Source organism: Cetorhinus maximus, chromosome 10, assembly GCF_964194155.1.
Source record: "Cetorhinus maximus chromosome 10, sCetMax3.hap1.1, whole genome shotgun sequence".
NCBI classification, from domain to species: Eukaryota; Metazoa; Chordata; class Chondrichthyes; order Lamniformes; family Cetorhinidae; genus Cetorhinus; species Cetorhinus maximus.
In genome coordinates, this window is record NC_135888.1 from 77,000,894 (window position 1) to 77,022,045 (window position 21,152).

At 42.0% G+C, this 21,152-nt stretch overlaps 1 protein-coding gene across 1 annotated transcript in view; it reads right to left on the minus strand.

Annotated features, from left to right (window-relative positions):
• Nucleotides 1-11,248: 11,248 nt before the first annotated feature.
• LOC144685771 (uncharacterized) overlaps nucleotides 11,249-21,152 on the minus strand; it is a 219,738-nt gene continuing 209,834 nt past the window's right edge. Inside the window, exon 27 of the mRNA XM_078550630.1 lies at nucleotides 11,249-12,878. Coding sequence (XP_078406756.1) covers nucleotides 12,613-12,878 — 266 coding nt within the window. The 3' untranslated portion in view covers nucleotides 11,249-12,612. The remainder of the gene's footprint in view (nucleotides 12,879-21,152) is intronic.

The following is a 21,152-nucleotide window of genomic DNA, read 5'->3' on the forward strand; positions in this document are numbered from 1 at the left end:
GGTAAAGGCTAACATTCCATTCGCCTTCCTAATTACCTGCTGCACCTGTATGTTAGCTTTGTGACTTATGGACAAGGACACCCAGATCCCTTTGTACATCTACACTTTCTAATCTCTTACCATTTAGGAAGAGTTTATAACATGCTGGACATCCCAGTGAAACTAATGTGGAATCACTCAAATCAACATAAACAAAATAACAGTAATGGAGAAAATAAAGGCACTAAAGGGTGACAGGTTACCAGGACCAGATGGTTGCCATCCAGGATTTTAAATGAAGTTGATGAGAGCATTGCAGATACCTTAATTATAATTTTCCAATGTTGTCTCAATTGAGGATCCATTCCTTTTGATAAGAAAATTGCATGTGTCACTATACTATTTAGGAAGGATGAGAGAAGGAAAGCAGTGAACTATAGACCAGTTAGCCTAACATCTGTTGACAGGATATTACTAGAGCCTATAATTAAGAATATGATTGAACACCTTGAAAATTTTCAGCTAGTCAGAGAGAGCCAGAATAGATTTATAAAGATTAGCCATGCCTGAAGAACCTGATTGAATTTCGTGAAGAGGTGAGTGATGTAGTAGTGGACAGGGGAATATCGCTATATGCTATTTTTATGGTCTTCCAAAAGGCATTCAATAAAGTCCCTCATAAGAGGCTGTTAGCTAAAGTTGGAGCTCATGGAATTTAAAGCAAATGCTTGACCTGGCTAGGAAATTGGCTAAGCGGCAGGACAATGATAATGGGCAGCTACTCTAATTAGCAGGATATGCTAGTGGGGTCTCACAGGTTGAGACCTCAACTATTCATCATATTTATTAACAAAGGTGATGGGATATAGAGCCAGATATAGAAGTCTATAAATGACACAAGAGATAGAAAGTATTGAAGGCAGTGTAGATGGAGACAGAAAATCAGATATTAGTAGATTAATGAATGGACAAGCTGTTGCAAATGGTTTTCAATGTAGGTAAATGTAAGGTCATTCACTTTGGAGCTAAAAAGAACAAATGAGAGTAGTTTCTAAATGGTGAAAAGTTCAAAGCAGTGGAGGTCCAACAAGACTTGGGGTTCATGTACATAGATATCATTAAAATGTCATGTACAGGTACAGAAAATAATCAAAAAGGCTAATGGAATACTGGCTTTATATCTAGAAGACTAGAATGCAAGGGGATAGAAGTTACTCTACAGATATAAAAAGCCCCAGTTAGACCACACATGGAATACTGTGTTCAGTTCTGGGCACTACACCTCAGGAAGGATATATTGGAAGGAGCACAGTTTAGGTTTATGATGATACCTGGACTCCAAGGGTTAAATTGCGTGGTGAGGTTACACAAACAAGAGTTGGGTTCCCTGGAATTTAGAAGGTTAAAGGGTTATATGATTAAAATTTCCAAGATACTAAAGGAAACTGATAGGGTAGATAGAGAGAAACTATTATCTCCAGTTGGGGAGTCTAGGATTAAGAGATATAACCTAAAAGTTAGAGTCAGGCCTTTCAGGAGTGAAGTTAGAAATATTCCTAGACACAATTTGGGAGTTGAGGTTTGGAACTCTTCTGCAAACAGCAGTTGATGTTGGCTCAATTGTTAAATTTAAATCTGAGATTGATAGATTTTTGTTATCCAAAGATCACAGATCACTCGTGACCTCACTGAATGGCAGAACAGGCTTGTGGAGATAAATGGCCTACACTGTTTCAATGTACCCAAAGTTGTGCACAATATTTCAAATGTGTTCCATTAAACTGTGTTAAATATCCCATTTTATTGAACATTATAACTAGTTTAATTGTTATTACTTCGTGTCTGATTTTGGCTCAGATGAAAAACTATGTTGTGGAGAGTATGGGAGCTATGTCATAAAGCTTACTTATGAGGCTTTGAGGAGCAGAGGGAAGTGATACTTTTGGGTGGTTATGATTTCAGAAAAGGAGTGGCACCAACATTTAAGAACTATTTTTATTTATGGCTCTGAAGCCAAAACTGTGTAAAACAATCAAATTGCAGAACTGTAAATATCAAACAGCAACAAACTTTTTAAGTTTCAGTAAATGTAACCTTTATTCTCTGACTTCTTTTTCACCATGTACAAATACAGAAGATCTATGTTATTTTGGTCTTGTTTCACAGGACAGCCTTGCTCATGAACAGTTATTTAACCACTGAACACATCCCTCACTATGGAACATGATTTGGTTTAATGTATTTCTGGCAGACAGCTAAAAGAACAAATTATTAAAAAATAATGTCTTGCCCACCAGAAATTTGATGGCCTTTAAAACAGGCCTTAAAGGCAGATTGTAAAACTTGACTACAAAGCCATACAGTCACAATAAAGCAACAATTAAACGTATACTGAGCATTGATTATTGTACAGCCCAAACAATAGCTATTGAGCAAGTTGTGCAGACAATACAGTTCATAAGACACTGCATTCTGACAGGCAGTAGTTCGGGCATCAAATGGCCTTTTTCAGTCCACTATATTCAGCACTTCAAATCCAGTGTTATTTGTTTTATAATCAATGGGGACATTCCTAACAGCATGTGCTGTTGATTTATACACTATGATAAATCTTAATTCATTAAGAAATGCCCTCTTCCACTTTCCTCAAACTACATTGCCCACCCCCCAAAGTTCCTAATGATTTCAAAACTGTAAATGAAAGTGAATAACTGTAATACACTGCAGCTCTATAAAGATAAAACTTTGCTTATGGTACATTTTCTGTACTAGTTTTCCATTACAGTATTTTCAACTGGCCAAAATAGTCCTAATGAAGGCCAAAGTGTTCAATCTAGTGGTCTTTTAAGATCAAATCCTCTGTCAATATTCCCACCAATTTAAAAACCCTATAAAAGTGTTTACTGTTAACTATTTCCATGGCAATATGCAATCCATCTTAAATAGGGTCAAGGGTGCAAGTGTATTTCCTTGCTTACAGATTTGTAAATATTGCTTTGAGATATTCAGACAGCAGCTACCAAGAAGGCACACCACATAGCTGTCACAGGCAGCTGTTGCATCAGTTCTAATCAAAGGCAGGAAACTCTTCAGCAACTTTTTACATAAAGATGAGGGAGAAAATCACAAGTTTCAGAAATGCCAACCAGCTACTCCCCATTATGGAAACTGTTTATGACAAAACACAACCGCTAAATGCTTTTTAAATATTTCAGCTTTCCATACTCTTTCAAGTCACTGAATTTTGTTACTTTGCATAAGGTCGCCTGCAGTGTGTAAAACGTATGTGTAAACGAAACAATTAAAGTAAAAATACTCATCCACCATAGGGAGTGATGCAACTTACTCTTGTTCACAGCTTCTGCAGAGTGAAAGATCAATGAGATCCCCACAACCAAATTCCCTCCTGTCCAATTACACACAGCTTCCAATATTAGCTTAATGCACATTTGCTCCATTCCTTTCTTGATGCTGCTGATGTTTGCTTATTATGGAATCATGGATGCTGACCACTCTCTAATACCTTGTCCAAGTAGTCATCTTAAACAGCCTTCGGTGCATATACTAATATATATGTTTATATATACAAACACACACATACTATATAAATGCATCACATACACACACTTTTCAGCAGGAGTTATTGGACCGCGATCAGGAGCAAGAACCTTTGCTGACTATTCCCTTCCAAGGCTAGTTGCACTCATTTTTATAATGCAGTGAAGTTTCAGCATATTCACAATCATCATTCAGGCAGAGTTCCTCTTTGAACAGTTGGGAAAAACATCTTACAACTGTTTTATGAACCAAATAAAAGATCTATTATAGTCTGCTTTTAATTTACTAAGAATTAACCAGTAATACATTATGAATCAGAAGATGTCTAAACTTTCACAAAATAATCATATTCCAAGATAATATCTACAATATCACCATATGTACTATACACTAAAGTGAATCATTACTTTAGAACCTGTTCCAGGGAGATCCTCCACAGCTTTGTTTCCAGATCCACTCTTGCTAGGCAGATATGTTGCACATTTTGCAACCATGTAGGTGTGAATTCAAAATTCGGCTTCAGGTGGTTGACCACCTTACGGAAGTGGTTGCATGTAGCTATGGCTTTGCACAGACCACAGTATAATTGCAAATAGTGCAAACAAACTTTTGGAAGTTTTATGTTAGCTGACAAGAAAGCTGTGTGTTAAACTTTCATCAGCATTTGAACAACAATTAGCAGAGCTGTGCACATAGGTTTATGTGCGGAAGTACAAAATGCTGCTTTCACTCGTCTATAGAGCAGTTAGGCGCCAACAAACATAACTGGTGGACTGCTGGTTTGCCCCTTTCTAAAATGGGGTACAGCTCTTAAATAGTACTTGCACTGCAATGTGAATCATGTGGCTAATGAAGGCTCCTGTTAAACTTATAGAATAGCATGCTACTGCAGAAATTTCTGATACTGTATTTCTAGTAAACAATGGTTCATATAGGTAAATACTAAGCTTTAGACTTTAATATACAACTAGGTATCACCCTTTGAATTAAGGTATACACACATACCAATAATAAGCTAAGTAATTACAAATAGAAAATTATAGAGGGCTTTCTCTCTCTCAGACATTTTGAACTGGATTGTAACCATCCCATATTTATGCCATGTGACAGCACCTTCTACAGGCAGTCTGCAGAAGGCAGCATGTCAGCTAATAATCTAGTTGTTTAAATGTTAGAATATCTACAGTCCGAAGGGAAGTTTCTGCTTCCCTCCACACTAAGGCAGAATGGTAAACCTTCCCTCAACGAGTGCTTTGCGCTCATGAAAATAGGAAAATCTCAATTCCTTTTAAGTGACATTACTTGGTACTTTTGGTTCACATTACAATCTACATTCAGTTCAAATCTCAATGATCGAAGTGCAAGTAATTTTATTAGAAATGCTTTACGTTCACACTAGAATGCTGGGTGGGCTAGGAGAATGATTAGAATCTCAGACTGATACTTGCACATGAACCAGGTGTACCTCATATATATATCTATCTATATCTCAAGATGCTGAACATGATACCTTAAGGCAAGGGTATGACTTAACATGAAACAAATTTGGATTTATTCTTGTTAAGTTTCAATTAGAACATAATTACCAGACATCCTTGGATTCCATCAGTTGTTACTTAATCATCTAGAAAACGCATTGTTGTTCAAATGCTGAAGCCTGAACACTGGTTTCATTTAACAAATAGCTAGTTCCATTATGTGAAGAAATTAGGGTTGGTATCCTGGATGGATGGATTCAAATGGACTAAAGAACCTTTGTTTGAAACTAGATGGATTCTGATTAATCTAAATTTTACTTCCAGTATAAAAACAAGTAAAATAATCTACAAAAACAATATCCATGTCCTGTAAATCTCCTGATACTCCATATAAACTGATATCCTGAATCTTTTAATGGCTTCTTCACAAGTACCAAAACCATATAGGTCACCCTTTCCATAACCACATTCTGATATACCAATCTTCACTATACCACTCAATGTTTATAGATCGCTCACTATTACCATTAGGGAACTATTAGGAAACTACAATAAAACAGTATCATTTTAAATATTCTTTTCTATGACAGCATTATAAACCATGTATACATGGGACAACTCCATTTTACATCAGTATTTTGAGGATACAAAATTAGCATCACTGTTCAATTACACATTTTGGTTTCTTTGTTTTAAACTTGCCTGGACTTATTCAATACATAACTGAAATAAAGGTTCCCATGTTCAAACCTGAGAGAAAACTATACCTAATGGGCGGGATTTTCTGGCCCCGCCAGCAATGGGTACCGCTGCAGGCGGGACAGGAGAATTTGGAGAGTGGCCAAAAGTGAACTGACCTTTGACTGATCTCCAAATTTTCTTGTCCTGTCCGCAACGATGCCCACCACTGGCAGGGCTAGAAAACTGGGCTTATATGTGTTTTGTTGTTCCGAGCCATTAGTAACTATTCACTAAAATGCATTTACAAGTGAAATTGCCAGTGATTGTAACAATTTGACTTTTCACTCAATGTTTTGAGGAAAAATAGAGCAGGTAGCACCCAAATTTGATTTCTAGTCAGTGCTCGTCCTTAGGCTCAGGCACTGACTTGAGGTACAATTGGTTCAGTATCTTGAAGGAAAAGAAGTAACCTTCTATCACAGTCTCATGTCTCAAAGCACTTCCCCTCTCAGAGTTAGGAACATAATCCAAGGTCCTTAATTCTAATTGTTATTTAATGGTCCCTGCTGTATGTGTATGTCATGTACGATGTGAACAGGTGCCCCACAACGTCTCCAAGATAATATTTTGCCTGCTGCTGTTAAAATGTCAAGGATAAGAAGTGAATAATACTTGGACAAAAAAATGAAGATGCTCGTAGAACGGTGTCTAGCAAGGTGGCAATGCCCTTGGGACAGGAGGAAAGCTGACTGAAAATTGGCAAGAGAAAAAAATGAGATGGTGAATCGATGAATTCTTGGTTGAGAGTCTAGACATCCATTAGTCTGTTAAAACAGCTGCACACAAAGGAAAACATTGCTTGATTGACAGATCTTTCTTAGGTCAATTTTGTCAATTGTACAATGTTTATTTACACAAGACAAGGTGTCAAGTGCTTGTAGTTTCTGCTGTTGATACTCTAAAGGTTTAGTAAATTGACACTTTTTATGACAGTTTTTAAAAGAAAGTTATGAATGAATTTTTTTTAAGCTTTTCCACAAATGCCATTAATACTGTAGGGTTCATTGATTCAGTATAGAGTCAATACTGGGTGAATAGGCATGAAAGTGCCATAAGTTGGCATGGAGGGTATGGTGAGAGGCCATTGGGGATAGGTGGAGGGGCATAGGTACAACCTTTTGAATGTACCTTTCAAAAGGTTCTCTCATCCAGACCCTGGCTCAAGACACCTCTGAGGTTCTGTGAACCCAGTATCCTTGAAAAGCTGTTCTGACTCCACGTGCAGGGAGCTGGCTCATGACCCGGACAAGCCTACACCCTCATCCCACATTGACAAAAATTGTGGGTGCCAGGAATCCCTGCCCGCCATTTTAAAGGTCGGTGAAGTCTTCCCAATTTCATGAAAATCCTGCCCAAAGTTTCAGGTTATGATGACCCTTCATCAGAACTTTTATGTCTGGTGTTCTGATGAAGGGTCATCATGACCTGAAACATTAATTCTTTCTCTCCAAAGATGCTGTCTGACCTGAATATTTCCTGCATTTTCTGTTTTATTTCAGATTTCCAGCATCTGCAGTATTTTGCTTTTGTTTTGGTGAGTACTGGTAGTTGAGTTAAACATATGGGGAATTACAATAAAGCCTTAACTCAATCTCATGGATAACTCACAGGAGTCACTGGATTGTGATCAGAAGCTAGAATCCTGACTGAACTTTAATCTCCCTAGCCTAAGGACACTTATTTTAGTCACAGCATTCCAAGTTCAGCATTGGCTGCAATCAACTAGCCCAGTGTTGTATAGATTAGTATACCTTTTTCACATCGTAAATATCTTTAGCTTTTGGCCAGCAACAGTAGTGTTCTGCAGAGCATCAGTTCTACTTTTAAGAATCTAGGTACACAAATGAAGAAAAATTCTTCTGGGTCCAAGCACAATACATTAACATGAACTATCCACAAATGTATTTGATGTTCTAGCAAATAATCATAATCTTATCCGCATGAATAACAGCAATGCTGCATTTAGTTATTACAGAATTGAAAAACCATTAATGTTTGCATCCAGAATGCTTGCTTTGAACACTTAATTCAAATTCCAATTATTCTTACCTGTCTTTCCTTGCAGCTATTTGCTTTTCTTTTAATATTTACCTAAATAAATTCAGTTTAAAACAGTCCATACAAAGATGGTTAATTCATGATCCAAATCCAACCTGGAAGCTCAAGGTATGTATGTATTGGGAATGTTACCACAGGCATGACTGTTTTAGTGCTCTGAGTAGTTTTCATGAATAAAAGCAGAGAAATTTCAGATTGAGGGCAATGATCAAGTAAAACTCCCAGACATCAAATTTCAATATGTGTGTTTGGGATCCAATAAGTAGGTGAGATCATAACTTAGGTTGTTCTACAGCTGATGACACTATAATAAGGACCGATTCCCACAACGTCAACATCAAAAGTGCGTTAAAATGAAACCAGGATTTCCAATTGACAAACATTAACCATAGGTTTCTAATTTTTTCTCAAATGACCGCTATGAATAGTACCAACTTTGTTTGGATAAGAAAAGTACTTAAGATAGTTGAAATTTAAGACAGCAGTGTAAAAAGTACACAGAGTTTCATGTATCCTCTATCTGGCATTTGCTGATATGCTTTCTGTATCAGTGTTATTATCCAGGTCTTAAATAAAGATCTGTTCTTAGGATAACAAATGTATTTGGTTAAAACAAAAGCAACATAGGATTATCAGTGATAACAACTGCCTCACAGATAGTTACTTGGATCTCTAAGCAACCATGCTGAGATTTTTAGGAACCAGATAAACAGTGGGTGCCAGTCTCTTAACATGAATTCAAGACACCAGGTCAGGAAGAAATTGGGGTGAAGCCAAAGTACTAGTTTATTTTTAATGTATATTGCTATGTTGGCTTATCACTAAGCATCCTCCCACAACCAGTTGATAAGAAGGCTGGTTTCTTTTGCGAGAGTGATCGACTGCATTTAAGATTATAGGGTAAATACATTGATTTATTACCATTCTGATTAGCATTCTTTCACATCCTGGTTGCTGACTGTAAAGTATCAAGAGTCAGGAAAAGCACTCCAAACTGCAGGTACTTTTCCTATATTTACCACATGTAAAAATGTATTTTTCTTATTCTTTTTATAGCAGTTTTATTTCATCCATGGACACTGGTAACCTGCAATATCTTGCCCAAGTGGTCAATCTTGATGTCAGTCACCAAGAAACGAGTTTCAGCAGGACATTCGACCATAAGGAGCTTTGGATTTGAATCTGATCATGTACTCATCGATGCCCACACACGAGTATATACAGAAAGAACTGTTCGATGGTGATCAGGAATTGCAGTCTGGTCAATATGCTTCCCTCAACCCAAGGTGCTTCAGATAACTGGTGCACTACCACTGTCCCAGCTAAGATTAGCTGACTTGGCACAGGCCAGAGTTCGAAACTGGGACCTTCATGGTATGCGTGGCTAAGTTCTAAATGAACTCTCTGGGGAACAGCAATTTTGTTTTGATAATACTTGCTATGCATCTGTAATGCGGGAGTAGCGTAATGGTTAAGACATTGTCTTCACAAATTTGTGGTCAGCTGCCTGATGCTGTCAGTGAGACTCATGATTACCATCACCATTCTTGTCTTAGCTACTGTAGGGGTTAACTAATAGCAATGCAATAACTATCCTCACAGAGGAAATAATGGGGCAATGTGTTTTGCCCAGGAATTTAGCAGTTTGATGTTGGCAGTGGAATTATGGAATATATGGCTGGCTCATTTGTGTTGAATTAAAAGAGGCAGCTAATGCAGAAAATACAGAGTAATACGTTTGAGAAATATGTTAAAAACTACACATTAGCTGAACTTTAGAACCAAAGTACATCTCCAACTTGAACTGGATGCAACAACTAGCACACATTAAATTTATTTTAAAAAATTTATTCTTTTAGAATATCTTTGATGCAAATGCATTTGCATCACGACTATTTTGTGAATAGGTCCACTATTATCACAATGCTAGTGTAAATACATCCAATGCAATAGTAGAAAAGTTACAAATCTGGCACATACTAGAATATCAAACATCAAGGCAAGCCAATGACTCAGAATAGATAGGAATCTATCTTAGTTCAGTGAACATCTTTCCAGCAAGAATCATTCAGTATTATACCCAGCTGATCTTAGAATATGTAGTTAGGTGGGATAATACGAATTCCAATTGCTGCTGCACCAAGGAGTGAATGCTACATTTTTTTTAACTGCAGCTTTACTGAAAAGCTGAACACAGATCCATGCTTAAATGAGCTACTTTCTGATTGGAGGAACTGCAAATATATAGGTTACTGTTACTTTCTGTTGTCAATAAGTATGAAGTTAGTGCTGAGGAACGGACCAGTTTCCATTTTCTCAGACCTAGCACTGAGCAGCTCCAGGTCAGGTATTGGACAATAAGTTGCAGAATAAGTTACCGTTGCTACATCTAACAATGTGCTGCAACCACCATTTCAGAATAATTACTTCACCGGTGTAACATTTTGCCATTTGACATCTTTTAGTCTTAAGTAACACTGCAAATTAGTACTGAATTAGGGGCTAAATTGTATAACGGGCCCATGCCACCAAGGACTGAAATGAGACTACCCAAACTCATACCATGTACACTGTTTATGATCAACTGACGGAGAAGTCTTTCACCCTATTATTCTGGGCTACATTTGAACGATGATTTCTAGGTATCTAACCCACTACGCTACTTCAAGTAGTGAACTTTAAATTTGCGAGGTTAAAATGAACAATGAATTGTGAAATTGCTAAATCCTAGAAGGATTGTGTCTGTCATAACCAGAGATTACAATAGGTAAAGTTATTCCTAGGAATAATAGAACTATAATAATAGGGGAAGATTAATGTAATCGTAGTCATTTACTCACCCTCAAGAATCACGCTCCTTGGGACTACAGAAACCTTATCTGAACAAACATCATTACAGGATTTATGCAATGTTTAAAGATGTCAAAACCAAACTATTAATTTAAAAGGGCTGGTGATTTAAAATTAAAAGATCTAGCAGCATTGCAAATTTCGAATGGAAAGACCTCACAATGAGTCAAAAAGATATGATGGCATTTAAGTTCATTCAGAAAACCCTGGTGGACCAACAGACTGACCTTGACTGGAGAACTTTGTTGAACCAACAACCCGATTATTTAAATAGAAAATTAAACGATTGCCTTCCTTTTCTTTCGGGACTAGGGACATTTTCCCTCAGACGAATTCTCCAGATTTAGGAAGACAAAAGTTTCCCTAGTTTAGTTTCTGCAGCCTGATGTTTGTTTACCCTATGTCCAGAAGGTGGAGCTAGTGAACAGATTGCAGCTATACTCCAATAAAATCGAATTTCCTAAAATGCTGGACCAGTTTGAACATGTCAAAATTGAAATGGTTTAAATATAGCCGAAAATAAGACAATTGTAAAACAAAATGTATGTTATTGCATTAAAAAAAACACTGACAGCATTAAAAAAAACACTGACAGCAAAATTCTCCAGTTAAGCGACATGTGCCTTCACCATAAACTGGCTAGTTTGATTGAAGTAGGCTGATTCAGCACAACTCAGTGAAACACACCAAACGTTTAGCGTGAAACTGGCAAAGAAATAATATCACTTCAGCAGATAAATCATGCTGTCTTATCACCAAGGCTGTGTCTTTTGTTAGCATGCAGTAGCTCAGCTAAACTTCCCACCAACACGTAAAAAAATTCTCAATTCTCTATAGCTAATTTTTCTTTGTAAATGTGTGCTCTTCTGAATGAGGCCCAACAGCACAGGCAAACATTTCCTTGTTTTGCTTCATCCACACCTAGGTTAGGCATGGCCCAGGCCAAACACAAAGCAGTGTACCAGTGTTACAGTTCCATTCGCAAGACTCCTTTTGAATGGGTTCTATGATCAAGAATTAGTGCTGAATTCAGAGACAATTTCACTCTGATCTTGATTTGAATGCTCAACTCATTTCATATGACTCAGATCTTTGCTCCCTGTGACTGAGTTAGTTTCATGACCAGGTACTAGAAGGGAGAGTACGATGCTCTAATAAACTATAAACCTTATTCTATGTAAGATATCGATATACCTTCATTCCTCCTAGCTGGACTGTATTTGAACTCTCGTTCTGGAGGTGAAATGACAATGTTCCAGCACATCGTACCATCCACTTCCTGGGCAATGATTCATCCTGAATGCTTGATATATATCAATGTTCATTTATCAATTTAAATGAAGGCTTACTATTAGGCAATTGTTGAACAAGTGCTTGGAAGAAGCAGACTTATTCAATTAACTGAAATTACAAGCCCACAAGATGCATTCATTATAGCACATAGCAACTACTCCTTTCAGTGATCTCCTACTTCTAAGTGTGGAACTAGACTGAGCATTCAATGTCAGAAACATGCCAGATGAATTTACTAATCTTGTGTTATGTGAGCATCGTAGCACATCACATTAAAAAACCTACACATAAATCAGTTCATTGAGGTCAGAAAATAACTGGCCTTGCAGTAGATTTAACTGGAATTCTTGTGTGGACCTGAGCATGCCAGTTTTGTGTCCCAGGTATAAATCCAAGTATAATTGTGCTAAAGATATTGGGAAGTAGAGCATGTGGTTCAATTTTCTATCTGTCCAAGTTCATTTTACTCTCATAGGTTATCAGGAATTATGCATCTTGCATCTGCGAACTAAGTTGACTCCACCCATATGTATACACAGACACACACGCACACTCACATTCAGTTTGAATATCTGTCTTCTACTGAAATGAAGGCAGCTTTTTCACTTTTCTTATTAAGCTCCTGTCAGAGGCACACGATAAACGGATACTCCATTCACCGAATGTTTGTGGAATCTGATGGTTGCAAGGTCTGTAATACATGTTTGCTGGGTGGTGGCATAATCTCTCTGATTTCTCCTGGTTCCAAAGGAACAGGGCCACACGGATCATGTTCATTACAGCTAAGTCGGCCATCTAACTTGGATATGAAGAGAGCTCCGTCCCTATGATCCATGCAGAAAGAACTGGGGCATAGCTCACAGAAAGAGACTGCCTCTTTTCCACACACATCACACTGATGCCATGGACATTCCCATTTACCTATTGACAAAACATAACAGGAAAAATGATCAGAAATTTTTTGCAGGAAGGCACATTTTTCAACATGCTGTGTACCAACAATTATACCACATAAAACCAACAACTTATATTTATATAGTACATTTACTACAATAAAATGTACCAAGGCACTTAACAAAAACAATAGGAATAAAGCCATTTTTGACATTTTTCAACAATGAGCCACAGAAGGAGAAATCAGGAAAGGTGACCAAAAGCTTGATCAAGGTATATTTTATGCATTTTGAAAGAGAGGTAAAGAAATTTAGTGGGGGGGATTTTAGAGCTTAGGGCCAAGGCAGCTAAAAGCAGAACTGCCAATGGTGGAGCAATTAAAATCAGGGATGCTCAAGAGGCCAGAATTTTAGCAACACAGAGGTCTTGAAAGTTTATAAGGAAAGTTCATAAGGATGAAGGATGTTACGCAATAGGTAATGCAAGGCGGTGGTGAGATTTGAAAACAAGGATAATTTTAAAATAGAGAGCAGTGAAGGTCAGCAAGCATAGTTTTGCTTCCCTCCTCCCGGCATAATGATAATCATCTTGAAGGACAAAATGTAAACATGCCTTGAAGATAATGACTTAATTCTTTTAATTAAGCACCATTATTTAATTTTGCAGGAAAAACTTAAGAGGATTCATGTATTTCATTTTGCTTAGATGGTACTGTATTGTACAAATGTTACATCATCCCCTCAGTCTTGGTCATCCTGTGAGTGAAGATCAACCTCTACAAGCAAATTAGAATTGCCATCCCATGTGAGTTAAATAAAAATACTTAGGGACATCGCCCCTTTAAAAAATTTGGATCCGTAAGAAAAATTTTTGGTCAAGGATTTTGCTCAACTCTTTTGCATATTGAACCTTGTTTTGAACTAAATGCTAATGATTTTGAACAGAGGTGCCAAAGGAACTGAGTGTTTAATTTAACAGCATGAACAAAATTATAAAAACAAAAGCATTTCAAAATAGGAACCAAACAGGGGAAAAAAAAAAGAAATAAAGGTTTGGTGGAAGCCTATACAACTTGTAATGTTAGAGCATACAGGTTTCAAAAGTGAACAGCAGAGGGCTACGTGGCATCTGTTTTAAAGGTTCTGAACGTCTAAACAAGAATCAGTTTGAAACTGTATCATAGTGCAAATCTGGGATGATTCTGCCCTAAGTGCAGTAGCGGGTGGGTAAAACAACGTTTTACCCGCTGGCCGCAATGCTGGCTTTTCACACCGTATTGTCTCAAATCCGTTGCAAAATTATGCATTCCTGGGAGTCACGCCGTTGCCATGGCAGGCAGGTGGGCTCTCATTGGCCTACCACGCTATCACCTCACCACTTCATCACGCCGGGCACCATATTTAAATTCCAGCCGTGCACACACATCTCAGTGCTTTCAGCCCAGGATGACTGCAGGGAAGATGTCCATGAAAGGTAAAAAGACTGCAGCCCTCAGGTTTAATGACGCGTCACTGGAGCGCCTTTTGGACGCCGTGAAGGCCCACCGCGTTGTCCTCTATCCCCGCTCTGGCTGCAGGATGGGCACTGGCGTGACCAACCAGACTTGGGAGGAGGTGGCAGCGGCCTGCAAGAGGCCAGCCACTCAGTGCTGCTATAGGGTGTATGGTCTCATCCATTCCACCAAGGTAGTTCACTCTTCTGATCACTCAAGCCCATCACACATCCACAGGGATCTCACACTTCAAGGGGCAACACCACTAACTCTCTCTCACACCCTCACATCTCCATCAGGCTCATACCCTCTCAAGCACATGTCCTCATCCCGTCCATGGCTCTGCTCACCACACAAACATTCCATGCAGTGCCATGCTCTCACATTCTCCATCTGTTATCATGCAGGAGAAGCTTGCTTAGCAGGAAGAGGTCCCAGATTGGGGGGTTGGAGTGGCCCACATTAGGCTCCTCACTCATTTTGAGGAGTGTGCCATCACATTGACTGGTGAGGACATGGACCGTGCCTGCGGTGACAGTGAGGTCTGTGGCTAAAATCCTCATAAGGATCCTGCGCCACATGATCCCTCTCAACGCAAATGTGAGTGCTCTCTTTCCTGCTTTTGATTCTGCTACCATGCACTACTTCTCTACTTTGGTTCACAGGGAGCTCTGCCAAGCGACTGACACCCTTAGTCAGCCATTCCTCAGCTCCATCAACGTCTTCACCTTCAGCCAAGAGGCCACCTCCTCCATTGAAGAGCTGGAAATAAATAGCCTGGAAGATCCTTCACAACAATTACCCACACCTTCCACCAGTGCAGAGACACACACCTCAGTGGGACCTAGATCTAGAGCAGGCTCAGGTTCACAATATGGTAGTCACCACATGGACACATGTCTACAGCAGCAGGAGGCACGATCGTGCGAGCATCCCAGCACTTGGAGAACTGCTGGGAATCAGGCATCTGTAAGGTCCGAATCAGATGATGAGCCTCTAGATTTGGCCTTCCAACTCATCCTGGAGAGTCAGCAGAAGCCATGGGAACATCATGCAGAGCTTTGGAAGCCCTCAACAGAGTAGTATTCGAATTGGAGGAGTGTGTCTGCCTACTCTCTGATAAAGCGCTGCCCACATGTGCGTATATGGAGGTCTCCATGGGGAGGATGGTGGACGCCATGGAGACCCTGGTCCAACAGAATGCGGAGATGTGTGCAGACCTGTACTCCATCATGGGAGCCCATGGGCAAGTTCCTGCAGTGGCAACGCAAAAGGGAAACAGGGCACTTCACGTCCCTCCAGGTGCTCCTTCCCCTCAAGGATTCAGGCCAGGGCCCCAAAGGGAGGAGGAGCGGCCGCTGGACACCCTTGGGTCATCCAGTGAGGAATCTTAGAGGCTGTCATCTCCCTCCAAGTCCCCTTTCCCTGTGAGCCCCTCAATGCAGAGGGAGCAGTTGGCCCACGAGAGATTTGCGTGTGCGTGTTTGTGTGTGTGCACGCGCGCGCGCGACATCCCTGGCATTACCTTCCACCTCCCCTCCATGACCTACCAGCCACAACTCTTTTCCTTCGGGGATGTCTAGGTGAATGTGCACATTCCCTTCCTTCCCTAAAAGCCCACCCTCATCTATATTTACCTCCCCGGCCTCTTCCTTTCCACCCCCAGGGTCCGTTTTAGCTTCCGAGTTCCCACCAGCCACACTCGCCATCCTTTCTACAGCAACTGTTGAACCCTCACCTCCCACCTCACTCTGCCCTCGGTCGTTTTCACCATTCATATCACGTCCACCCTCAGTTCGCTCCCCAGGAAGCAGTCATGAACACATCAGACCCCTTCCTTGCACGTTTATGCCCCCCTCCAGTCCTTCCTCCCACCAACTCCTTCCTCCAGCCTTACTTCTTCCTGGCTCCCTCAGACACCCTTGGTCCTTCCTCCAGCCTTACCTCTTCCTCCTGCTTGACTCCCAGACACCCTCCCTTCTTCCTCCAACTTTACTCCTTCCCCCTTCCTGACTGCTTCCTCCACCACTGGACTCCCCCAACTCCGCATTCCTTCCTCCACCACCCCCCGCCAACCCGGACTTCCCTTCCCTCTCCGCACTCCATCCCCCTCTGAACCCCTTCCATTACACTTTCCAGCCCCCTTACACCTACTTCCTCAGTTGTCATCTTCTCCCCCATAACCCCCCGTACTCCTTCACCCCCTCCCAACCTCACCCCCGAAACCTTCATTCCCCCCTCCCAACCTCAGCCCCGACATCTTCATTCCCTCCCCCCAACCTCAGCCCCCCGACACCTTCATTCCCCATCTCCCAACCTCAGCCCCCTCGACACCTTCATTCCCTCCCTCCCAACCTCAACCTCCCGACACCCCTTCCTCTCCCAGTTGATCCTAGACCTTCCTCTCCCACCCACTCGACCGCCATCTGTTGTGAGCATCAACGGTGACTTTCCAGCTTCCGTGAGCTGCTTCACAGCAATGCCATGTCTATGAGAATCCACCCAGCATGCCATGGATGTTCCTCCAGGATCCCATTGCTGTCGGGCTGCAGCATCTTCTGCTTCTCGGATGTCCAGGACGTGAGCAAGTCCCTGGTTGTAAGTCCCGACTTCTGCATGTCACAGTTGTCAAGGTGTGATCTGCACCGGCGTGTTTACCCGTCGACATGAGCAGGCAATCCAGCGTGGGGGCGGGGGGGGATGAGTCCGGTGGGCTGGTCTTATAATGATATGCTGATGTATTACAATGATGTTCCTGACGTCCGATAGCAGGGAACGTGGCCCGCCATTGACGGGCTGAGTGGATGATCACAAACTGGTTTCACAATGTCACGAAACCGATTTTTGGCCTCCTCTCCATATTGTCTGCTCATGCCACCGATGCCAGCAGGCACAGAAAATCCTGGCCATAGTTATTAAAACTTTTCTTTTGGTGCATTTTTAAAAAAGCGTTTGTATGCAGAGATTAAGCAGTTTAATACTATGTTAATGTGCTTCAATGTCTTGCTAGATAATTAGCACTTTCACAATTCATGATACTGAAAGAGTTGGGATAGAGAATAGTGAAGAATAAGTCAGGCCAGCAGAGAGAGAAGCGAGAGCATGAGATGGTTGGTATTTTTACAGCAAACCATTGATTCAGATTACACAGAAACATAAAAGAATGAGGAAAACCCAAAGAGATGAAGGAAGCAATGAGGGCAGAAGGTACGGTCTAGAGAAAGTACATGGAAAAGAGAAACAGGCTGGCCAAAGAATAACTAACTCTCCTGGGAAGGGCAATAGCCAATCCTGGGATGCAACATCCACTGGTATTCAATTCTCTGGCGTAAGTTAGTTTGTATCATTATTCACAGCGCTACAGATGCAGCTGAGTCTATGAAGTACAAATGTGGTTGGTGAGTAAAATTGGGTGACATTTACAGAGTTAGGGATATTTAAAGGGGAGAGTAACGATAGGGAGACAAAAATTCAGAAAGCCTTTGATGCATCTCAATAGGCATCTCAACTTATTTTTAGGCTTTGCCGAGGTTAAAGGGGTGGGAAGTGATGAAATGACAGATAAAAACGCTGGCAGAGGAGGCAAAATGATCAGTGTGAATGTTACAGAGTAATTCAGCACCCAATTCTGTTTAAAGGCTGTAATATTGAGGTGATTTTTCAAGAAGTGGCTGTGAAGAGAATTTCCACTACATGGTCCCCTAAGTCCACACTAAAAGGAGGTAAAGGATGGACTTGAGGCCACAGCTAACCAGTATTGTCGACTGCTGTTACAAGCCTATGGTGGTGCATGTTAGCATGCTACAGCAGATGGCACAGGTCTAACTCCAGATTTCTACTGACCAGGATTCTGTGAAGAGCATTCCCCACAGGCATTGCTAACTAGGTGTGAAAATGTTTGCAAAATAGTTGGTTGCATCTTGGCAGGTGCAGCCAAGCAGGCTTTGCTGACTGATCACCACACCTTTTTTTAATGAGTGTCATGTAAAGCATGACTTCATAGGTAGAATAATGAAGTCGAAGAGGATTTAAGACTGAAGCAAGAGTTGTGTAAAGGCTCCCTGGTAGTAGTGGTGAAATGGTAGCTTGTATGAATGCTAAGATTAGACGAAATGTAGCAAAGGCAAATTGATTTTAATGGAGAATTTTAACTTTCATAAACGTTGAGATAAGCAGACTAGCACAAATCAGGAAGGTTGTGAATTTCTTGAGTGTGTCCAGAATAGTTTACTGAAACAATATGTCCCAGAATCAACAAGTGGGAATGCCATATTAGATTTAGTAATAAGTAATGAGCCCCTCCGAGGATTGTAACCTTGTCGTGTTGGGGTCGCGGGGGGGGTGGGGGGGGTGGTGCTTGTGTGATCCAATGAACCTTGGAGCTATGTCATCTGGAGGCCAGAACTCCTGGTAGGGTCTCCCTTGGCAAACAGGTCCAAGGTGAGGTTCCAGACAAAGAGCAATCTACCAAAGACCTCCCCCCCCGTCCCCCCATGATGATTCTAGAAATAACACAGAAAATCTCACCTGGAACAGGGATGCCGGGACCCACTCCTAGAGCCAGGTGTGGGAGTGGCGTTTGCTGGCGAGTGCCTGCGGCCATGCCACCCACGTAACCTGGCCAGGTTCAGCCCGAAATGGCTTCTTGGAGCTGCCTTGTGGGTCCACCACCCGCAAGGCCAAGGGTGGGATTCGGTTGCGATGCTAACATGGCAGTGAGTGAGAGCGGGGCAGATCAAGACGGACACGCAGACTTCGGCAATGGAAACTGGCTCTTGGGATGTGGATGTCACTTCACTGGTGGGGAAGGAGCTAGGGCTGGTGGAGATGGTAGAGAGGTACGGACTAGATATAATTGGTCTCACCTCCACACAGTGTTGGCTCTGGAGTCAAACTTCTCAATTGAGGGTGGTCTCTCTCCTGCTCTGGAGTGGCCCCAGGCAGGTGTGGGGATACTCACAAGCCCCCAGCTGAGTGCCATACAGTTGAAGTTTGTCCCAATGAAGCTTCAGGTCTCAGAGAGGAAAAAGGCAAACAGTCAAAGTTGGGCACCAAACAGCAGCTCGGAGTACTCAGCTTTCTTAGAGATGGTGGGATTGGTACTCGATAGGGTGCCATCTACCAACTCTGTAGTCTTACTGGGGGACTTCAACGTTCACGTGGGGAACAATGGGAATACCTGGACCTAGAGAGGGATGATTGGGAGGAACGACCTCCCCGATCTGAACTTGAATGGTGAGTTGTTATTGGACTTCTGTGCCAGTCATGGATCGTCCATAATGAACACCATGTTCGAACACAAGGATGCTCATAAGAGTATCTGGTACCAGAGCACCCTGGGTTGAAGGTCGATTGACTTTATAATTGTGTTCTGGACACTTGGGTGAAGAGAGGGTCGGAGCTGTCAACTGATCACCACTTGGTGGCAAGTTGAACTCGGTGCGCGGGACATGGGCTGGACAGTCACAGGAGGCCCAAACGTGCAGCGAGGGTCACCTTGGAGTGTCTGGCAGACGTTTCTGTGCAAAATGATTTCAACTACCACCTTCGGAAGTATTTTTCTTGTATCCCAGGTGAGGTCAAGGGCATTGAGTCCAAAAGGACCATATTCAAGACCTCATTCATTGAGGCAGTGGCGAAAAGCTGTGGCTTGAAGGCGGTTGGTGCCTGTCGTGGTAGCAACCCTAGGATCCGCTGGTGGACACCAGTGGTGAGGGAGGCTGTCAAATCGAAGGAGGTGGCCTAGTGGGCAACGCTTGTGGATAGGTCTCCTGATTCGCTTGAGAGGTACTGGAAGACCAGGAGGGCTACAGTAGCAGCAGTCACTGAAGTGAAAGCTTGGGAGGAGTTTGGAGTGGCTATGGAGACTGACTTATCAGACGGCATTAAGGTTGTTCTGGGGTCGGCAGCATATCGTCCAAGCTGTTCTCAGCAAGGGTGGGGAAATGCTGACCACAATTGGGGAGATCGCCGAGAAGTGGAAGGAGCACTTTGAGGAACTCCTGAACCTGGCAGACACGCCCTCCTTACAGGTGGCAGGGCCAGAACCCTCTGGTGAGATCGGATCTATCGTTGTTACTGAGGCAGCTGTGGTGGTGAAGGTTCTCTGTAGTGGTAAGGCAGAAGGGACGGATGGGACTCGTCCAGAGATCTAAAGTCGCTGTACAATGTTAGGGTGTCGTGGTTAACGCACCTCTTCAGTGTAAGGTGGGGACAGTAGCGCTGGATTGGCAAACTGGGGTGGTGGTCTCCATCTTTAAGAAATGGGACCAGAGGGTGTGTTCCAATTATAGAGGGATTACAGTTCTTAGTCTCTCTGGGAAAGCCTATGTCAGAGTGCTGGAGAAGAGACTTCATCTGTTAGTCGAATCTCAGATTCAGGAGGAACAAGGCAGATTCCGCCCTGGCCGTGGAACAGTAGACCAGCTCTTTGCCCTCTCACGGATATTTGAGGGTTCGTGAGTTTGCTAATCCGTTGCATGCGAGTGCGTTCCTCGGGATATTTTGTGGGAAGTGCTGCGGGAATACGAAGTACCTTCTGTGTGCTATGAGGTCCCTCTATTCGTGGACCAAGAGTGGTGTCTGCATTCTTAGTGTCAAGTCAAATTTGTCCAAGATTTGTTGGACTCTGCCAAAGGTGCGTCTTGTCTCCACTCCTGTTCGTGATTTTCATGGACAGGATATCAAGGCGCAGCCGAGGTACAGAGAGTATCCAGTTTGGGGGCTTGAGGGTGGCAACTCTGCTGTTTGCAAATGATGTTGTGCTTCTTGCCTCATCTAACTGTGATCTCCAGCGCACACTCAAATGT